General features: G+C 39.1%; 1 protein-coding gene across 1 annotated transcript in view; it reads right to left on the reverse strand.

Annotated features, from left to right (window-relative positions):
- MACC1 (MET transcriptional regulator MACC1) overlaps positions 1-22,823 on the reverse strand; it is a 103,784-nt gene that overhangs the window by 77,418 nt on the left and 3,543 nt on the right. The window contains exon 2 of the mRNA XM_037056296.1: positions 17,320-17,430. Within this exon, the coding sequence (XP_036912191.1) occupies positions 17,320-17,392 (73 nt within the window). The 5' untranslated portion in view covers positions 17,393-17,430. The remainder of the gene's footprint in view (positions 1-17,319; positions 17,431-22,823) is intronic.

Here is a 22,823-nt window from a genome sequence, read left to right on the forward strand (position 1 = left end):
TTCTGTCATTTTTGAACTGAAACAAAAATTACATCATTTTTCCACAGATATTGACCTCAGCAATGACTTCACTGAAACACTAAGTGCGGTATTGTCATGACAAACATTTTCAATAAAGCCTTTTAATTGAAGTTTCAAAGTGCTTGTTTATAACAACTTTACAATCCCCAGGGTCTCAATTTACTGTTGGAAAATAACATTCTTGCAAGTATAAAATGTGTAGCCTATGCTTTTACCTTGATATATTAGTCTTTGGAGAGTATTCGGGAAATACAATTTACCCCTTAGTATCTTGACTACCTGGTAAAATTTGAGAAGAATTGTTTTCCTCTTGCTTCCTCCTGGATCTTCAGTCTATTTCACGCTCACCTCATTGTCTTGAAAACAAGAAAGTATAAAGAAGGAGCTCCTACCTTTTGCAACATCATGGATGGAACTGGAAAGCATTATGCTGAGTGAAATAAGCCAGGTGTTGAAGGACAAATACCATATGATCTCACCTTTAACAGGAAGCTAAACAACAAAACAAACAAGCAAGCAAAATATAACCAAAGACACTGAAATAGAGAACAGGCTGACAGTGATCAGGGGGGAGAGGGGAGGGAATTTCAGGGGAAATAGGGGAGGGATTTAGAGGAACATATATAAAGGATACATGGACAACAGCTGAGAAGGGTGGAAATGGGAGAAAAGGGGGGGAGCACAGGGGTGGGATGGGAGTAATAGACAGAAAACTGTACTTGAAAAATAATTAAATAAAAAAATTGGGGAAAAAAGTATAACAGTCTTTGCAAGTAAGAAGTAATAAGTCTTTGAAACATGTTGCTTTGTCTCTGTAAATAAGTTTTTTTAAATCTACCTAAAGCTATTTAGTCCTCCTTCCCCTATATCTCCTACTTCCCACATAAAGCCTTTCATGTCTTTTGTCTGGACTTTTTTTTCCCCTAGCTTCATCTGTGCCCTTTTATTTACTTAGGTTTTCTTATTTTGAAAGAAACTTATTCCCACAAAATACTTATAAAATACATACAAAAATCTCCCCACAACCCCACCACTGAACAGTCGGAGGGTAACTTGCTAACATCATGCCCAGTCACCCCTGAACACTCTAGCGAATCTTCCCTAGAAACAACGACATGGTTCTACACAAACCAGTATCCAGCCATTCTAATCAGAAGCACTCACCCATTATTACCATCTAATTGCCAAATCCCAACTGGAGATTTACTAGATGCAATAACATCCTTTATAGCAAAAAGATTGATCCAGTATCACATACTGTATGTATTAAGTTGTCGCGTCTTGTTCATTTTCTTCAGTGTGAAGTAGTTCCTCTGTGTTTCCTTGACTTTTATGACTTTGACACTTTTGAAGATTGTCAGCCTGTTATTTTGTAGAACATCCCTTTCTTTACGACTGCCTTTTTCAAGACTGTCCCAAACTCATTTTCCCATCTCAGTTTGTATGTCGCCCCTTCAGGGAGGTTTTCTTGATCTGTCCTCCAAAAAGGGACATTCCATTGTCCTCTTTCACCGCCCCTCCCTGATCCATCAGAGCAACACTCAGAATTTACCTGTATTTGTTTATGTATCTCCTGGCTCCTCGTTAGGATGCCCAGTGTGTAAGCTCGGCAAGATATTTTCCCTTGCTTACAGTTGTAAGCCTGAAGCAAGCATATATCACATACAATTTACTGTCATGAAATGTGTTAAATGATTATAGGAAGAAGGAACATTCCATAAAGTCTTCTAAATAGAGAATTCACTCTGATTTTTATGTATTTCAAACGTGTAGCTCCATGCTAGCTGTAAAGTAGATGTGCACTAAATATTGGTTGAGTTAATGAATGCGTCACCATAGACTTGCTTGCAAATGGGAATAATTTCACTCCTAGAAGCCACAGAAGGAAGAAGAAGCACGGCCCAGAAAGCCATGCTATACAGCTCATGTACCCACCAACCACAAGTACCCTTTTAATTCTGGCTGATATTTGTAAGGCTTTTCCCTGGTCTTTCCAAGCACAATTTATAAATGCTCTTCTGAACATACTTGTCAAAAAAAAAAACTCCTGCAAGGAAAAAATTATCTAATTTTCTCCAAGGTTTCAGTTTACATCAACCTGTGCTGTTATGTTCTACTTCTCTGGAAGAGCAGAGAAATACTTAGAAAAACAACATTCTTTCACCATGCTAGACTGCTTTCTTCCTGATCATGACCACTTACTTCCCTCAGACATGCTGTGCCTCATACTTCATAGAGTTCTTTTTTTTTTCTGACTTTATACTTAGAAGCTGATCTAGAACTATATTTTTAAGAAATAAAAGACTCATTCAGATGGCTGTGTTTAAGATTTGGGGCTTCTCTGTTTGGGTGCCTCAACTGGGTGGAGCATTGTGAACACTAAAATGTTGTGGGTTCAAGTCCCAATCAGGGCACATACCTAGGTTGTGTGTTTGATATCAAGTTGGGGCACATAGGGGAGACAACTGATCGATGTTTCTCCCTCACATCAATGACTGTCTGTTTGTCTCTATCTCTCTCTCTTCCCCACTTTCTTCCTTCTCTCTCAAATCAATAAAAATGTATCCTCAGATGAGAATTTTAAAAAAAGACTTGAGGCCCTAAGTCCACTTGCTAGGATCCATATCTGGCTCCCCTGAGTACATGTATAACCTTGAGCAAGATATTTAACCACTTTAGGACTCCTACCTGCAACATGAACATAATAATGTTGAAATCCGGGACCTCCGCCAAGATGGAGGCATAGGTGGAAACACTGTGCCTTCTCCCACAACCAAGTTTGAATACAACAAAGGTTTGGAGAAACAAAGACACAACCAAAGGACAGAAACTTGAATTATACGGAAGTCCGACTACATCTAACCCTTCAACGGGGATGGTAAGAGGGGCGGAGCCAGCAGCGAGCAGGGTCGGGCAGGACAGGGCCCCCGACCCAGATGCGCAGGCAGACGGGAACCAGTTGGGGTGTGGGGCAGACCGCGGGCGTATATTCGCGCACAGTGAGACAGACCACGCAGGCACCAGGGGGCGAGGGCTGACGGCTGTGGCACACTCGAGTGCAGTGGGACGAAACGTGTGGGCCTGGTGACGGCAGAAACTGCGGCACCAGTGAGGGCCAGGGCGGCCGGCAGCAGACAGGTCGCCAGAGTCCCTCTTTGACCCCGCCCCCACATACAGCGTCACAACCCAGCGACTTAGTTGCCCTGTTCTAGTGAACACTTTAGGGCTCTGATCCTGCTATGGAACAGGCACGAACAACCCGAAAGATGGTGCAAGAAGAACTCAAAGTCCCAGAGCCAATAACTCTAAGCGACCGAGAAATTGCCAGACTCTCAGAAGCACAATTCAAGACACTATTTATCAGGATGCTCACAGAACTGGTAGATTATAGTCACAAATTAGAGGAACAAAGTCACAAATTAGAGGAACATATGAAGGCTAAACTAATTGAAATGAAGGGAGATGCACAGGAAACCAATAGTGATGGAAAGGAAACTGGGACTCAAATCAATGGAATGGACCAGAAGGAAGAACAAAACATCCCACCAGAAAGGAATGAAGAAATGAGAATTCAAAAAAATGAGGAGAGGCTTAGGAACCTCCAGGACATCTTTAAACGTTCCAACATCCGGATTATAGGGGTACCAGAAGGGGGAAAGAAACAGCCACGAGTGGAAAACGTATTTGAACAAATAATAAAGGAGAACTTCCCCAGTCTGGCAAAGGAAATAGACTTCCAGGAAATCCAGGAAGCTCAGAGAGTGCCAAAGAAGTTGGACCCAAGAAGGAACACACCAAGGCACATCATAATTACATTAGCCAAGACCAAAATGAAGGAGAGAATCCTAGAAGCATCAAGGGATAAGGGGACAGTCACCTACAAAGGAGTACCCATCAGACTGTCAGCGGATTTCTCAAAAGAGACCTTACAGGCAAGAAGGGGCTGGAAAGAAGTATTCCAAGTCATGAAATCCAAAGACCTACAGCCAAGATTGCTTTATCCAGCAAAACTTTCATTTAGAATGGAAGGACAGATAAAGTGCTTCTCAGATAAGGTCAAGTTCAAGGAGTTCATCATCACCAAGCCCTTATTATATGAAATGCTAAAGGGACTTATATAAGAAAAAGAAGATGAAAAATATGAACAGTGAAAGGACAGCAAACACACAGTTATTAACAACCACACCTAAAACAAAAGCAAACCAAGAGGACAGCTAGATCAGGAGTGGAACCATAGAAATGAAGAACACATGGAGGGTTAGAAACAGGGGAGTGGGAGGAGGAGAAGGGGGGAGAAGGCACAGAAAATAGCATAGATGGTAGGTAGAAAATAGATAGGGGGGAGGGCAAGAATAGTGGGGGAAATATAGAATCCAAAGAACTTGAGACACGTGGTTATAAACTAAGGGGGGGAGAATGGTGGGGGAGGGAGGGTGCGGGTGGAGGGGAATGAAGGGGGGGAATAGAACAACTGTAATGGTATAATCAATAAAATATATTAAAAAAAATGTTGAAATCCCCTGGGTGGTGTGTCTCAGTGGATTAAGTGCTGGCCTGTGAACCAAAGGGTCACCGGTTTGATTCTCAGTCAGGGCACATGCCTGGGTTGCAGGCCAGGTCCCCAGTTGGGGGCACTTGAGGGGCAACCACATATTGATGTTTCTCTCCTCTTTCTTTCTCCTTTCCCCTGTCTCTAAAAATAAATAAATAAAATCTTTAAAAAGGAAAAAGTTAATGTTTAACTCATAAGGGTTTTGTTTTCATTAAAGGAAATAACTCATGAAAAAAGTACTTATATATGTACTATACCAGGAAGTTATTAGTGATTAGTACTTCCTTGTGCCTGGGACATAGTCAGGGCTCGATACTAGCTATTACTAACTTGATGTTCTTTTTTTCAGTTGTAGAGGGAAATTCCCAGTTATTTAAGATAAGGGGGGCGGGGAGCAGAGAAAACATTTGCCGCTTGCCTTTGTGTCATTAGGAGTTATGAACACCATCATTTTCTCTCCTAATAAAAGAGGATGAGAGAAAGCATAAGAGGAAACGTACCTCTTTGTGGCACACTGGAATTCCCCGGAGATAGGAAAGCGTCTTCACAATCGTGCGCAGACCCGGTGTGTTTTCTGTTTTGCAAAGTCATTCTGTAGTATTTTTTCCTATCTCTCTTGACCTTTCAAAGTTTGCCTCAATGGTTAGATGTGCTAACACTGTCAAGTGACAATGTCTTTGAAACCTATTGAAGTGAAATGGCACCACGCACAATGAAAAGAGATACATCTGTATTTAAAACAGCATTTTAACAACGCATTCTCACCACAAGCTCACTAACACACTTTGTGTTTGTGTGTTCATGAGTGTGTGAATACACTGAATTAAGTCCAAGGCTCAAGATGGATAAAAGCATACCTGCTGTTTGTACTTCCCCCAAAATATATCAATTTCATTTTCACTTGAAAAAGAATCACAAGCAACTCATTCACAAAGTCATTTTCTAAAAAATTCTCCATCTTTTTATCCTGCTTTAAATACCTATTATTACATTATAGATTTGTCAGTTTATTTACTATTTATCCCCCCTTATTAGAATTTAAGCCCTGTGAAGGCAAGGAACTTATCCATTTTGTTCATAGCTATATCTGTAGCACATAATAGGTGTTCAATAACTATTTGTGGAATGAATAAATATGCCTTTAAAATTTGTGAAATATTGAGGCACTATATTTATATGCAGAGCACAGACACCAGTCAAATAAATCGCTGGTTGAACTCAATATGAGCAACAACATGGTATGGCACAAATATTAGCCTGGAGATCTAGACTGTAGACTTGGTTCTACAACTGAATGTGAGAATTTATACCAAAAAGTATGTAACTTTCGTATCTCCCATGGATGACTTGGATGATAACAAGCTTTTCTCTGCTGTGCTTGATTCAGTTCACTAACAATTCTACCCTATTGATTACCTATTTAGCAGACTCAGATTTTTTATTTTATGGGCTAGGATTATAGAGGGGGATGCGGTAGGTGAGAAGCGGATGCGGGGCATGGAAAGACGCTCAGTGTCTTCAAACAAAGCTTTACACCTAGGAAATTATCGATGGCCGGCAGAGAGAAAGACAGGATAAGCAGTGAGGTAATTCTGTTATGCAATTATGATCTACAAAAATCTGAGTTTCCTCTTTTGACTATCTGTTCTGCAAAATAAAACTGGTAAGTATTCGAAGCAGAATCTCTTTAAAATTATAGAAAATAATGAAGCTGTTTATAGTACAAGTATTTAAAATGTATGGTTATTAATTTATAATTTGAAGTATTGCTAATTTAGCTTTTTAATTAAGGCTTATGGAAAATAAAAATAAGTATATGAAAATATAGACCCAATTCCACCCATTAATTATCCCATTGGTTCAGATTGCAATTTGTTTTGATAATAGGCCTCCTTCACCAGAAAGCTCAGTGAAAAGCCAGGAAGGTAAGATAAGGAGGCCCTTGTTTGTCATATGGACAAATCTGTATTTCATATTGCAGGCCAGTTGTTTTCAAATTAAAAGTCCCCTCAGCGCCTGCTGGGAAATAAAATCTTCTTAGCTTTTATCTGTGTAGGCTTCCCCTTAATATTCCCTTTATAGAAAAAAAAGTTTCAAAACCTCTGTTATAGGTAATGAGCCTGTGAAAGGCTTTTTGCTTGTTTGCTCGCTTGTTTGTTTATTTGTTTAGAGTAATGAAAACAGATTTATGATTTAAGAAATCATTGGCTAGATCTTCAGTGAAGGTGGAAAAAGCCCAAGGTCAGACCCTGAGAATAATTAGGCTGTCAAGGTGAAAGATTTGGGGAGTGCATTTCAAGATGGCAGCAGGTGGGGTGGACGGCAGGCTATTGGAACAGAAAGTTAGTGCTCTCTACCTCCCTGGAGTAAATGAATGAACTCAAGATTAAGAAAGAGCTGATCAGGATTAGTCCCAGGCCTCAGCTTGAGTTTTTACATATGTAAAGATACTCTTCCCCAAAATCAGGAGTAAAAGAGAAAGATCAGTCTTTAGTGCAAAAATATGTGTTGAATTTGACATACTATTGTCCACATAAATGTGTATTTAGGGCTTGGGGGCAAGAGAGAAAGATACAGCTTTGGGAGCTAGTGGCATAGGAGTGTGTCTTTGTCTATAAGTATGTAGCAGATCCATCAAAGAAGAGGTTAGTACATGAAAGGCCTAAAAGTAAAATGTGTTTTACTCTATTTAAGGGATAGGCAAAAGGAAAATCGGTGGAAAAAATTTAAAAACTAGGTAAGAAGGGAAACAAAAACTAGGAGATTGTCATGTCACTCAAGGTAAGAGAGGTTTCAAGGAGAGGGTCAAACACTGTGGAAAGGTCAAGGAAGACAGAGACTGATGAGGCTCTGTTGCACTTGGCCATGAATATCTTCTCAGAGGCCTCGGCTAACCTGAATCTACTGGCGGAATGGTGAGAGCAGAAGTGAGAAAGTCAGGAATTCACTAAATGGATAAGAAGGTACTAGGGTTCCATTCAGACTGAACTTTAGGAGCAAAAATAAGGATTTATGTGTGCAGATTTTGTTAGAGTCTTCAAGAAAGTCCCCATGGTTATGGGGAAATACCAGTGAGTATAAAGTTTCTACTTACCTAAGAGACCAGTGTCGTCTTATAGAGAAGAGGTATTGGTTGTAAGGACCACAGGATTTAGAAAGGAAAGTAAGAAGTTTGGGAGTAAAAAAGTAAATCGATAGACTTCATTTAATAACTGATTTAAGTTTTCCTATTCATTCTGGGTTTATTTCATTATGTTGCCATGATTGTAGAAAATTAGATCAGACTACTGAGGAATTCCAAAGTCAAAATACCACATAAGGGCCACAGCCAGGAAAGTTGGTACCAGAATGTGGCAAATCTCTGTGCTCTGTCTTGAAAGCAGAAGAAACAATGAAGCATTCTGAAGGCAATAAATCAGGACAAAGAACATGTAAACAGCTCTTTCCCAACTAAGGAATAAATGAAGAACACCATGGCCATTTTAGCATTAACAATGTGGTTTTTTTTTTAAGGTCAAGGCTAACATATTTTAGTTAATTTGGTGTGGAAAGCAATGACCTACTTTTTATTACTATGCTCAGGGAGAGAACAAGTGAACCTTACTTTTCAACGACTCTCTTTTATTCCAAGAAGAAAAATACTTCCTCATAAAATAGGTATTTTTCAAAATAAAAGAATATAATTTAAAGATTTATGATCCCTTTAATTTTGATGATAACTCTTATTATCTTTATTTTGAACTAACATATTTTGAAGTAAATAGCTTTAGGCCCTAGCCAAGTAGCTCAGTTGGTTAGAGCATCATCCTGATATGCCAAGGTTACAGGTTCAATTCCTGGTCAGGACACATACAAGAATCAACCGATGAATGCATAAATAAGTGGAACAAGAAATTGATGTTTCTCTCCCTCTCTCCCTTTTTCTCTCTCTCTAAAATTTAATAATACATAAAATTGCTAGCTTTTAAAAAGTTGAATACTTTCAACTCTGTTTTATTTAAACAGGTTTCAATCTACCGAATCCCAATCCACAGCCCTAACACTGGTTTGTTGACAGCTAACTGACACAGGCAGAGAATGTCTGTAAGTTACTTGAAGAAGGATGAATGTATCCCCAGGGCTTCATGGATGTTCCAAAAATTCTTACTAAACTAAATGAAGTCATATAAAAAATAATATTGACCAAAAGTTCACTTATTCCCATTGTGATGTCATCTTATTTTTAACACTTAAAAAAGATTTAAAAACTCAATAGCTATTAGTCTTGAAAATGGGTGTTGTTTGGATCCATTTAATTGGTTGAAAAGCTATCATTGTTTATACAAACAGCAATACTTTAGCCCAGATATGAAGAGATGAATGCCAAGAGGGCCGAGGAGGTAATACAAAAAGGAGAAATGCATGGTGTCATGGACGACTGATAGATGTGCCTGAAAGGAGACACATGTGCCTGAAAAGAGACATTTCATCAGCCTGAAAGGCTGATGCTATAGCACTCCATGGTATTATGCTGCATGGGCATCTGGTCCCAGATCAGCTGATTTTTAAGAGATCTCAGAAATATGTGTTTTGAGGCTAAATCTCCTACCTTAAATTTTTTATCTCAAATCTTGTTTAAAACACTGTGTGATTGACTCTTTGCTCTAAGTAGATACTTGCCAATTAGAGTTTTTAGACATCAAACACATTAAAAAGTATGAACAATTATAATAATCAAATTATGTGTTTGGCCTGTACCATCTAGATTACACATAAACTTTCTCACTGATGAGGGTATAGAACACACTCTGTAAGCTGTAGGAATTATCATCAAACTCTTTTTTGTCCCTACAGCTGTAGTGTCTGTAATGCTCTCACAATCTGGAAGCTGAACATTGAAATGATTAAGAAGAAAAAAACACTTAAAAACTCTTGCAATATTCACATTGCAATTGAGACTAAAACGCACGTTGTCTTGTAGCACAGATACATTATGAATTACAACACATAATGACAATTCTTAAAATACACTTAAGTGAAAAGATTTAAAATGTAATTCCTTTCAGTATTAGAAACACTCACAAAGCATAAATGCTCACATAAATGAACAAGTCATATTCTAGATGTATTTTGTGGCATAAGCTCATTTGATTGGGGAAGAACACAATTGTGCAATTCATTTGTGACATATCCATTCCACATGGCTGGATCTTAGGTATTATTATTGTCCACCACACAGCAAGCACAAAGAGGCCCATTCCTTGGCCAAAGCACCCAGCTGTAGAAATGCCACAGGTGGTGCCAACTTTTGTCACACTTCAGTGGAGGGATTTAGAATGATTTACTTTAGCTGGGGATCTTTCCCTAACAAAGATTAACGATCTGAACCATTCAATACTTTCAAGACTACACTTTAATAGTTATGTTTAGCTGAGTGTGTTTGGGAGGGAGAGGTAGTGTTTCTCAACACAACACACACACACACACACACACACACACACAAAGCCCCATAGGCAGGCAGAGCTGAATTCAAACCCCACATCTGCCACTCACTGACTATGTAACCTTGGACTAGTAGCTTGCATGTGCTAGGCACTGTGCTAAACACTGAGTGTACAAGAGTGAACAAGATACAATCCTGGCCCAAAGGAGCTTAACATTCAGTAGGAGAATCAGAAAAGAAAAGGCAATTTCAACACAGAATCATAAGGCTACAGTAAATGTAAACAGAGAATGTTTAGGGAATGTATAGAAGTAACATCTATGCCAAACCAGAGCTCTAAGCTTTCCTGGAGGAAGTGATATCTGAGCTGATATCTGGAGGAAGGCTAGAAGATAGGTAAGGAAAAGGTGACACAAAGAATATTTTATAAGGAGGCACTAATATAGGCAAACTCCAGAAACTGAAAGAGAGTCTGGTACTTCTGAGGACCTACTCAAGGTCTGTATGACTGTACAACTGTTCAAAATAGAATATCAGCTGAACCATCCTCAAAGTTTATCACCACCAAAGTGAGTTTTAAGAAAGAGTTAAACTTGCAACAACAACAAAAAAAAAGTGAAGGAAGAGTCAAAAATACTACCTTTTCACTACTCATTCATTATTCTGCCTCTTAACAAATGGTTATGTTAATCTACTATAATTAAGAAACTAGGTCACTCCAGCTTTAACCTACTCTTACTTCCTCCATACCAGTGAGGTAGCGAGGTAGTGAGGCAGGATGACAAAGAGCTCGTATGTGAAATGCTTCAGTGTGGAGGTTTCTAAGACTACTCTCCCTATGCTTCAGGGAAAGTTGTCTTTCAATGTGAAAAGAAAAAAAAGAACACCCTGGGACAGGGTAGGAGGAAGGAGAATGGTGGTGTGGTAGTACCTCAAGGAATAAGGTGAAGGCAAGTAGAAAATAATACAGTCCCTATTATGCCATCTGGCCTGAAATGGAAATCAAATCTTTATCTTTTGGAAGTAGATTTGACATTTAGAAACAACCACTTTGTTAAGGAGTCCCTTAACAAAGTTAAAATTTCTTCTTGATAGCTATTAAAGAACTCCCTTCCTTTCCCACCAACCCTTGATTTTGCTAATACACTATTAAGCTCTTTCTTCTGAGATCCTATTGCTCCAGGCTGGAAGCTGTCTTAGGATGTAGTATTTTGGAGGCTCACAAATGGAGAGTGATGTCAGCAAAAGGGTAGTATAGGAAGTTCCAATACTTGTATCCTCCCCAAAACATTAATTTGAACAACTATCCAAGCATGAAGACCCCTCCATGAGAGCTAAGGGTTCTAAAAGGATCACAGCTTCTGGATGGAGCAGAGATTTAAGACACATTGAAAAGAGTAGGAAAGATACTTTCATATTACCTCCATCACTCTCTCCCTTGCCCGGGGAGCCCAATGCAGAGAGAAACACCCTCCCTGTGGAGGAAGGAGAGTAAAATGAGAACCTGATGTGATCATGAACCACAGGACCCACCTGCACCAATGCCAGACTAACTCCTGCAGCCCCAGGCAGGCTCCTCCAAACCCAGGTTCTGTGGTGACAGTGTCAGACCAATTACTGCAATCCCAGCCCACCCAAGTGACACAAAGCTTTCCATAGCCCAAACCTTCATGCTGACCCCTGAGGCCTCAGGCTACAGGCCAATTCCCATGGCCCCAGGCCCAAGACATGCCCTAGGACTAGGGCAGTCCCTGGAGGCACAGACACCAGGTCCATCCTTAGTGTGTCCCTGAACTTAGTTGACTCCTGAGGACTTAGGATCCGGACACATATGTGGACTCAATCACCAGGCCTGCTCACCTGCTGACCCAGGTTGAGAACAGCCTACCCAAAGACTCCAGCAGCAAGTCTGCTCACAGAAGATACCAGTCAGCCCACCTAGAACCTCTGAATAAAATCTCTGACTCACAAGGAATTTTCCTGCCTAAGCCAGTCTGTAAAATTTGAAAGAGCTGCTTGCTTCCTAAAATGTTCAGACAATGCAAGACCACAAAGATTATGATTAATCAAGGAAACATTACGTCATTAAAGGAAATAAATAAATCTTTAGTGATTGACTCTAAATAAATGGAGATCTATGAACTGTCTGACAAAAAATTCAGAATAATCCTCTTAAAGATTTCAATAAAGTAAAAGGAAACACAGATGACTTAACAAATTAGGAAAAAGATGCATAAACAAACTGAGAGTTTAACAAAGAAATAGAAGCAAAAACATAGAGTTGAAGAATACAATGACTCCACTGAAGAATTCAATAGAGAACATCAACAACAAATTCCACTCAGCAGAAAAAGAATTAGTGATCTAGAGGATAAGTCGTTTGAAATTGCCAGTCAGAAGAGCAAAAGGAAAAATGAAAGGTGAATTTGGGATACCACTAATAGAAACAGATGGTACCTCAATGAATTTCACCAAATATTAAAAAATAATTAATATCAACTCTTCTCAAACTCTCAAATATTGAAGATGAGAGAACACTTTAAAATTCATTTTATGATACCAGCAATACCCTGATACCAAAGACAGATGAGGATACTATATAAGAGATGAAAACTGATAAATATAGATGCAAAAATTCTCAACACTCAGAACACTTAAATGAATTTAGTAAAGTTTCAGGATAGAAAAATCCACATGTAAAAGTCCATTGCATTTCTATGCACCAACAACGAACTACCTGATAAATAAATAAAGAAAAAATTCCATTTACAGTAGCATCAAGAATATAAAATACTGGTAATAAAATTAACCAAGGAGATAAAAACTCTAACACATTAATGAAGGAAACCAAAGAAGACACAAATAAGTGGAAAAATGTCCCATGTTCGTGGATTAAAAAATTAATATTGTTAAAATACCCATAATACTCAAAGCCGTTTATTAATTCAAAACAATTCCTATCAAAGTTCCAATGGCATTTTAAGAGAGAGGGAGAGAATAGATATAGATATAGAAATAAAATAGATATAAAATAAATATAGAAAAAACAATCCTAAACTTCATATGCAACCACTAATGACCCCAAATAGCTAGTGTAACCTTGAGAAAAAGAACAAAGCTAGAGGTGTCATGCTTCCTGATTTTAAATCACCCTACAAAGCCATAGTAATAAAAATAATAAAGTATTGGCAAAAAAGCAGAACCTCAGACCAGTGAAACATAATGGAGAGCCCCAAAATAATCCCATGTATATACGTCAAACTAACATTTTACAAGGTACTTAGAAATGTTCAAGGGGAAAAAGACAGACTCTTCGCCCTGGCTGGTGTAGCTTAGTGGATTGAGCCTGCGAACAAGATGATTGTGGTTCAATTCCCAGTCAGGGCACATGCCTGGGTTGCAGGCCAGTTCCCAGCAGGGAACACATGGTGGGCAACCATACATTGATATTCTCTCCCTCTCTCTTTCCCTTCCCCTCTAAAGATAAAGAAATATATATTTTTTAAAAAGACAGACTCTTCAATCAATGGCATTGGGAAAACTGCATATCCACATGCAAAACAATGGAACTGGATCTTACATCACTCACAAATTAGCACAAAATGGATTAAGGACTTAAATGTAAGACCTGAACCCATAAAGCTCCTGAAGAAAACAGGGTAAAATCTCCTTGACATTGGACTTGACAATGATTTTCTGGATATGACACCAAAAGTACAAGCAGAGAAGCAAAAATAAATAAGAGTACGTAAACTAAAATGCTTCTACACATCAAAAGAAACAATCAACATAAAGGGAGAACATATTTGTAAATCATATAACTGATAAGGGGTTAGCACCCAAAATAGATGCTATACTCATACAAATCAATAGCACAGAAAATATCTGATTTTAACATAGGCAAAGAGTAACAGGGTAGGTCAGACCTGGGATCCCTGGAGAACAGGGGAGACTCTACTTCAAGTCCGGCAAAAGGGTGGGTGGGCGGTGGGGAAAGCTGCTGAAGTGGCAGTTCAAAGCAATCCTGCCTGCCCTAAGGGAGGGGCTGTGGAAAGAGGCTGCTGCCCAGGGCAAGCTGTAAACAAAGACGAAGTGGCTATGCAAACATCACGTGCCAGCTCATTACACAGCCCAGCAGGGGTTGGGGGGAGCCCAGCTGGGCGCTCCACCCAGGGTGACTGGAAACTTCTGCCCATGCCTAGAAAGAGGGGCAAAGACAAACATGGCCACTGGTTGGAAAGCTGGACACTCCCACTGGTTTCCTATGTGTGTGGGATTTGGGGAGGGCCCCTTTTTAAAAGCAAAGGTGCAGAGAAGCTCATTCTTGCTTGGTTCGGGCTCTCTTTCCTTGGTATGGGGCTTTTGGGCCTTGGTTTGGGGGGTCTCTCTTTCTTGGTTCAGAACTCTTGCTCATTCTGGGCTTTCAGCACTTGTACAGTCTGAGTCTCTGGCCCTTGGGCCCCACATGGACGGGAGCAATGGTGGGATCAGGCAGATGCTGGGCCCACCAGGGGCTTAGGCCCTACATGGTTGGAAGCCTGTTCCTGGAGGCAGGGTATGACGCTGGGACAAGTGCCTCACTGGGCTTCAGCCTCTGGAACACTATAATCCAGTAGAGCATGGCACAGGGGTCCTGGACCGCTACAGGGGGATTAGGAGCAGTGCATCTCAGACCCTGAAAGAGAGAGTTCCTGCCAGAAGATGGAGACTCTGAAACCCACAAGAGTTCCTGTCAGAGAAGATGGAGATCTGTTTGCCTGACTGACTTAAGGACAGATAAGGAAGTGGAGAACTTCTGGCCATGGTTTTGGTTTATAGTCTTCTGGGGAGCAAGAGAAGTTCTGGGTCTTGTGGGAGAGATGGGCTCAGAGCAGGAGTGCTCTCAGCCTTCCCTCAAATTGAAATACTGTTAATACAAACCTGTTTCCTTCAACACAAATCATTGGGTCATATATAAGGGCAACAAGAGGCCAAACTCCATAATGCACAATTACAAAAAGGTGTAAATAGACATTTTTTCAAAGAAGTATAAAGACCAACAGATACATGAAAACATCTTCAACATCACTAATCATCAAAGAATGCAAATCAACAGCATAACAAGATATCCTCTTACAACTATTAGAATGACTATTACCAGAAAAACAAGATATTACAACAGTTGGTAGGATGTAGAAAAAAGGGAACCCTCATGAACTATTGGTAGGAATGTAAATTGATACTGTCACTGTGGAAAACAATGTGGAGTTTCCTCAAAAAATTAAAAATAGCCCTAGCTGATGTGGCTTAGTGGATTGAGTGTCATCAGTTCAATTCCCAGTCAGGGCACATTCCTGGGTTGTGGGCCAGGTTCTCCAGTAGGTGGCATGCAAGACACAACCCACATTGATGTTTCCCTCTCTTTTGTCCTCCCTTCCCCTCTCTCTAAAGATAAATAAATAGAGTCTTTTAAAAATTAAAAATAGATCTGCTATATGATCCACTAATTCCATTTCTGGATATATATATCGAAAAGAAATGAAGTCACTTTCTTGAAAAGATATTTGCACATTCATTGGAGCATTATACACAATAGTCAAAATATGAAAATAGCCTTAGTACTCACGTACAGATGAATTCATAAGGAAAACATGATTAATAGAATATATGTACACACACACATATATATATGGGAGTGTATATGTATACACACATATACGAATATGCATATATATGTATATGTGTGTAAATATCATTTGACCTTTAAATAGGAGAAAATCCTGCTTTTTGGGACACCATGGATGTTCTTGAGGGTATTATGCTAAGTGAAATAAGTCAAACAGAAAAAGACAAATATTGAAGGATCTCATTTATATGTGGAGGCTAAAAACAGTCAAACTTATAAAAATAGTAGTATAGTGGTTGCCAGGGGCTGCAGGTCGGGGAAAATGAGGAAATTTTGGTTAAAGTGTATAAGCTTCCAGGTCTGAGTAAATTCTGGAGTTCTAGTTTATAGCATGGTGATGATAGTTAATAATACTGTATGCAGTCATTGAAAGTGGCATACAGAGTACATCTGAAATGTTCTCATAACAAAAAAATGTCATTGTGTGGTGTGATGGACATGTTAAATTATCATATTGTGGTGATCATTTCATAACATAAAGATTTATCAAATCATCACATCATATACCTTAAATCTACACAGTGTTATATGCCAACTATATCTCAATGAAGCTGGAGGGAGGAAGAAAAAAGAAACTATAATCATCACTTTCATACAGTCTCTTAATTTTTCCATTGAATACGGTAATACTTCTGACACTATTTGAAATGGAAAAAGTTGACTGATTTCAACAAAAAAATTAATAAGTAAATAAAAATACATATATACATATATACACACATAAAATATTGGCCCATTTCACTAAAGTACAAAAGTAAAGCAGAATGCAATTGGTGTGAAGAAATGCTGTTGTGAATATATATCACTCCATTTCTCAGCTTTCCTTTCCTCTATTTTGACTGAATTCTCTACCCAGTTCTCTCCACCTGTAGCAAGATGGCCCCACCAAGTTTAGGTCTAGTTTCTTCCATCTGAGTAATCCCAGTACCAGAAAGCAGTCTTGTCTCCTAATAGCACCCAGAAGATTTTGACTGAGCAGGACTGCGGTGACCATTTCTACAGCCTAGACTAAAGTAGGGAGGTGTGGCTCCTGAGGAAAGTTGAGATGCTTTTACAACAGAACAAAAAGAAATGAATGCAGGCAAAAACGTGATAGTTGTCTACATATTTTAAATTCTTGTAGAATTAGTTAGAAGTCAGAGTTATTGAATTATATGTGGATTGTTCATAGATAATCCATTAAGTTTTTGTTTTAACTAGTAAAAATCATTTTTTAAGCAAAACATGGTTGATTTTAGTTTATACAAATGTCATAAGTGAAGCTTTTCACACCATTCATTGTGGTAAATTACTTTGCTAATATAGCTCCATTATTCAAATATAAACAGTGACTCAAAAATCAGACATTCGCATTTGAGGCACAAATATAAGAAATGGTAGATTTACTCAGTATAAATGTTCATGACCATAAAAAATAAACTACTAGCTAGATAGTAAATTTGAACCACCCCTAAATTATTTAATGAACATAAATTTTCTATTTTAAAAAAGATGAATAATCAATTGATCAAATAAACAACTGTAGTTCTGCATGATTTTTACTTTATTCAAAGTAGCAGAAAGGACAGTAAACACAGCACTGGCCACTGTGGCTCAGCTGGTTGGAGTGTCATCCCTAACCAAAGGGTTGCAAGTTCAATTCCTGACAAAGGTGCACACCTAGGCTGTGGACTATATCCCTCTTTCCGGTGCAAAGGATCTCCTGTTTCAGTGCATACGTGAGGTCATCCATCGATGTTTCTCTCCCTTCCTCTTTTCTCTCCTCTCTCTCTAAAAGCAATGAAAAAAATGTCCTTGGGTGAGGATTAAAAAAATAAAAAAAACAGCAAACACAAAGTCAGAATATTTTGGTTTCAATGAAAACTTTACCACATTATAGCTGGCGATCTTGGGCAAGTAACTATTCTAAAAGATTGCACAATAGTCAAAAGGATGTTATGTGTCAGGTACTTATAAAACTTATGAAACACAGCAGAGATTTATATAGTAATGGGTTTTCTCCACATAATGCATTCTTACTCTGGTCTTTACATGGAACCTTATCTAGCTAGTGTTCTTTTATTATTATTCAGTTATTTTGTTCTGATATATTTATTTCTCTTTATGACTGAGATATTTATTAATGCTTTATGACTATCTTATTGTATAACCTATCCATGACCAAAGTAGAAGGCCCTGTATTAACTAATACATCGTGCTGTGGTTTGAACTTTTGACAATTCTCAGAGAAAATAAGAGATGGAAATAATATGAATGATGATGGAGGCTATTGCTTTGATAATTTATTTAGAAAATAAGTATATGTGAGATTTACCTTATTATTTTAACTACATTTTATTAAATCAATCTATATTATTTTAAATACCAGTAGTTAAATTTCTACCATTTTACGTAAAATAAACTAAATATTCTAAACAAGACTAAAAAACGATAGAAGATCTTTCCTAATTAAATGCAAAAAATAAGTGCTTCGAAGTTAAAAGGTCTCACATGTACATGCATATTTAACTAAAAACCATGATGGCCTGACACATCTTGACCTCTAACCATATATTGATTCCCAAATTAGAATAATTTTACCTGCAGGTCAGCAAATAGAGTATTATGCAGAAATGTAGACCTTTGGTTGAGTCTGCTTGGCCAGGTGTCAAGCAAATAAATAAGTCAAATAATATATTATTTTCTTATTCAGAGGTTTAGAAGATGTGTTGCTACCTACACTGTTACAGGAAAATATGTTAATATTTCTGTGTTCACTGTTTAAGAACGTATGACTTTATTATGCTTTATTTTCTTGGAGTTAACTTTTTTGTTCTCAAACAAGGTGCCTTATCTGTTATATATTATATGTATTCATTTATTTTACCTGTTATTTATTAGAAAAAAGCATTCCCAGTGGGGCAATAATTCATAACATTATTCCAATCATGCAAAATGTCATTTTAATTTATATTTTGAATAATTTTATAGAGCTGGAGTCCCTGGAGCTTCAAGTCCATTTTGACATCTGCTTAATAACCAAGTTATGATGAAGCAGTTGTGCCATCAAAAGAAATGATCGGTGATGTGCTATTCTTAGCAGCATGGCCTTCTGTTTCCCACTTCTAGACCTTCATAGAAATCTAATTAACAGCAAATGTGAACGAGCATTTGGTGTACAGGATTATGAAATGCTTTCTTCGTTATCTGGCCAGTTACTTAGCTGTATTTTTCAAATGTTGAATATTTGGATAAAATAATGAAACTTCAGTTTATGACCTCAGTATTTTTTTCTTAAGCTAAGTTTGTACAAATATCTATATTTAGGCATGATTGGTGAATGATGCTTGGTTATTAATATCCTTCTTAATAGTTACCAAATACTTCATGTGAAAGCTTCAATAAATATTGGATTTTAAATCAATTAACATTTACGAGTTTCTACTCTGTACCAGGTACTACTCCAATTTGTCATGTTTTATATAAACCTCACAATAAATCAATGTTATTCCTATGACCATTTCAAAAATGACCAACAAAATCAAAGAGGCCCGGGAGTGTGCCACAGGCCCCAAATTGGTAAGTGAATATAGAAACTTAAACCCAGGACTATAACTTTAAAATGAGCATTCATTCTTCTTATCATACTGCATTTAATACAATAAATAACAGCAACCATGGATACTGGATATCAGTATCGATTATATGCTAGGTACTTTTCCCATTTTTCATATTCCAATGAAATTATCTCTCCTTTTCAGATATGTAAATTAATGGTCAAAAAGCTTAGGCAGTTGCCCATAGTCACCTCATAGGTAAGTGGCGAAATTCAAATTCAAATTCTAGCCAGGGCACTGAACTTCAGCATTTAAATTCTTCCTAATATAGCACATCGACTTCTATCTGCAACCAAAATTTGAAAAACTACAGTTGAATCTATATGAGATGAGTAGAGGGTGATTCCATAGTTAAAACTTCCAGGTCACAATTAAGGACTCCTTTCCCACAGTTTCATATAGGTGAGGGGCTGGTTTGAGAGGTTTTTGTTGTTGTTGTTGTTGTTTATTTGGGTTTTTTTGTTACCAGAGATGCAATAAATATAAATGGTTGATTCCAATGTTTATTTTACTTATATCTGACTATTTGGCATTATGCAGTGCATTTTAACAACTCTGGCAGGGTGCATTATATTTTGCAAAATCAGATGAACAAAAATTGTTATAACTGTGATTCAGTCAGCAAAAGAAGACTGAACAAACAAACAGAAAAATATATACATATAATTCAATTTTGTGAAGTGAATGTTGTCTATAAGCAGGTAGGACAAAATCTCATAACTAAATTAATACATACTACCAAACATGCATACATACATATACATGATGAACAGGTAGGAAGTTCAAACAAGTAAAGGCTGGCAGTCTTTAGGCAGCAGGGACTTAACTATAGGAAATAACATATTGTTAAATCAACTTTATTCAGGAATAATATATATAAAATAAAGTGCATCCATTTTAAGTGTACAGTTCAAGGACTTTTGACAATATATAAGCCTATGTTACCACCACCACAAGGAAAATATGGAACATTTATATTATCTCATATTTCACTCATGTCCCTGTGAAGTTATCCCTTCTTTCTCAGTACTAGTCAGCCACTAATCGACTTTATAGAACTGTAGATTAATTTTGCCTATCCTAGAACTTCGCACAAAAGAAATCAAACAGTATCTGAACTCTTTTGTCTGTCTTATTTTGCTCACCATAATATTTTTGAGACTAATCTATGTTTTTGTATCAGTAGTTCATTCCTTTTTATTGCTGAGTAATATTCCATTGTATATATCCATCATAAATGCTTTATCAATTCATTGGTTGATGGGCATTTGGATTGTTTCAAATTTTTGGATGTTATAAATAAAGCTGATGTAAACATTTATGCACAGGAACATTTTCATTTTTCTTGGTAAATACCCAGGAATTAAACTGTAGGGTTGCTAATTGTATATGAAATTGCCAAACTGTTCTCCAAATAGGCTGAACGCTTTCCTGTATCAGCAGTGTATGACAGTTTCAGATGCATCACATCCTAGTCACATTTGGTATTGTTGGCCTTCAGTTTTAGTCATTTAGTGAGTATGTACTGGTTTATCACTGTAGTTCTAACCTGCATTTAAGAAACAGCTTATTTTTGAAGAGGACTGGATTGGCAACTGAGAATCCTAGTTAAAATGGTTGGTAATATAATCACACATGAATCTGAATCCCAGGTTTGATATCCACTCTATGTGTGACTACGAACAAATTATCTTAGCTCCTCTATGCTTCAGTGTTCTCTCTTATGTCACAATATAAATAGTACCTCCCTAAGATTTTGTTTTGAATTCTGAAGAGAAAATAAATCTAAAACACTAAACATAGTGCCTGGATCATAGTAAGTGTTCAGTAAAAGTTAACTAAGATTACTGGCAGATTTGCAGAAGAACAGCGCAGTCAATTCCCCAACCAACAATTCCCCAGCATTTATGAAAATAAGAGACCAGAGGTGGTGACGAGCCGGACAGCTGGAGGTCCTTGGGGTCTCCAGGACGCAGGTGAGGGCGGAGGCGGCCAGACCGGCTGCGGCCATTAGCCGGCGGGTAAAGACCTCGGAGCCGCAGCTGCCGCAGCGGTTGGAGCCCAGAGGCTTCCTTCCGTCTGTGCCCAGCGACAAGGGCGTCTGCCAAGGAGAACTCATCGGGAGCCTGGCAACCCTGAGAAAAGTCAAGGGCAGCGGCAGCGGTGGCGGCGGCGGCAGGACGGCAGCCATTGGCCGGCACATAAAGACCTTGGAGCCTTGGCTGCCTCAGCGGTCGGGGCCCAGAGGCTTCCCCCTGCGCCCAGCAACAGGGGCGTCCGACACAGAGGACTCATCTGGACACCAGCACCTGTGAGTAAAGACAAAAGCGGCAGCAGCAGGGCCGGCTGCCCTCGGGAGCCAGGCACCCCAGAGTAAAGTCAAAAGCAGCAGCGGCGGGACCAGCAGCCATTGGCCTGAGCGTGAAGACCTCGGAGCTGCTGCCGCCACAGCTTCCAGGGCCCAGAGGCTTCTGTCTATGGCCAGCGTCGGGGCATCTGCCACAGAGGACTCGGTGGGAGCCCAGCAACTGTGAGTAAAGACAAAATCGGCAGTGGCAGGACCGGCTGCCCTGGGCCAGCCCAAAACGCCTCGGAGCCGCTGCTGCCACTGTGTTAGGGGTGTAGAGGCTTCCGTCTGTGGCCAGTGCTACGGAGGACTCGTAGGGAGCCCAGCACCCAGTGGAGGATTGGCCGGCTGCGGGGTCCCTGGAAGAGCTGGCTCCCTCCCTCACCATCTAGGAGGGGCTGGGTGGCAGAGACCTGTCTGTCTAGGTGTGCAGGGAGGGTGGCAAGGACAGGGGGCCGTGTTCAGTTGCAATCTCTGTGGTCGCCAGCCCACCAGCCTGCCAGCCCAGGAAATTTGAGAGGAGCATTGTCCTAACCAGTCAGGTTGGGGATTGGGCTGGGCTGAGAGGCACGCTTCCTGGAGAAGTTTTTACAGGAAAGGGGACTGAGGTGTTATGTGAAGGCAGCTTGACTTGCTTCTCACCCAGCCACAGGACAGTACCAGATCCCGTGGGACCAAAGCAGCCTGTCAGGTGGGCGGGCTCCTGCACCCCAGTCTGGTAGCTTGGCTGGTGGGCGGGTGTGCGCCTTGGGCCTACAACCCAGTCCACAGAGGGGTCCCACCGAAACCAGAAAAACCGGATTGGACAATTTGAAACCAACAAGGAAGAGTTTTTGTTATTGGGGTTTTTTTGTTTTTTTGTTTTTGTTTTTTACTTTTATTTTTAAACTTTTTTCAGTAATCGTATATATTTTTTAATTTTATTGTTGCTGTATCTTTCAGTACTCTGTTCCTCTCCTTTCTTTTTTCCTGTTTTAGTCCCTCTTCATTTCACCCCAAACTTATTGCTTTTTCCTCACTTCTCTTGCCCTTTTTTTGTGTGTTTGTTTGTTTGTTTGTTGCTTTCTATAGCACTGTAAATACTTCACAACACATCTCTCCAGTCTTAGCCCACTTTACAGGTTCCTGAATTCTATTACTGTAGTGATTAACTCTACTTGCTCACACGCTACGTCTATTTACTATTCTTTACTCTCACCTTACCTCAAAATCTGACCACC

Source organism: Sturnira hondurensis, unplaced genomic scaffold (genome assembly GCF_014824575.4).
Source record: "Sturnira hondurensis isolate 20B ecotype Veracruz unplaced genomic scaffold, ASM1482457v3 Scaffold0008897, whole genome shotgun sequence".
Lineage (NCBI taxonomy): Eukaryota > Metazoa > Chordata > Mammalia > Chiroptera > Phyllostomidae > Sturnira > Sturnira hondurensis.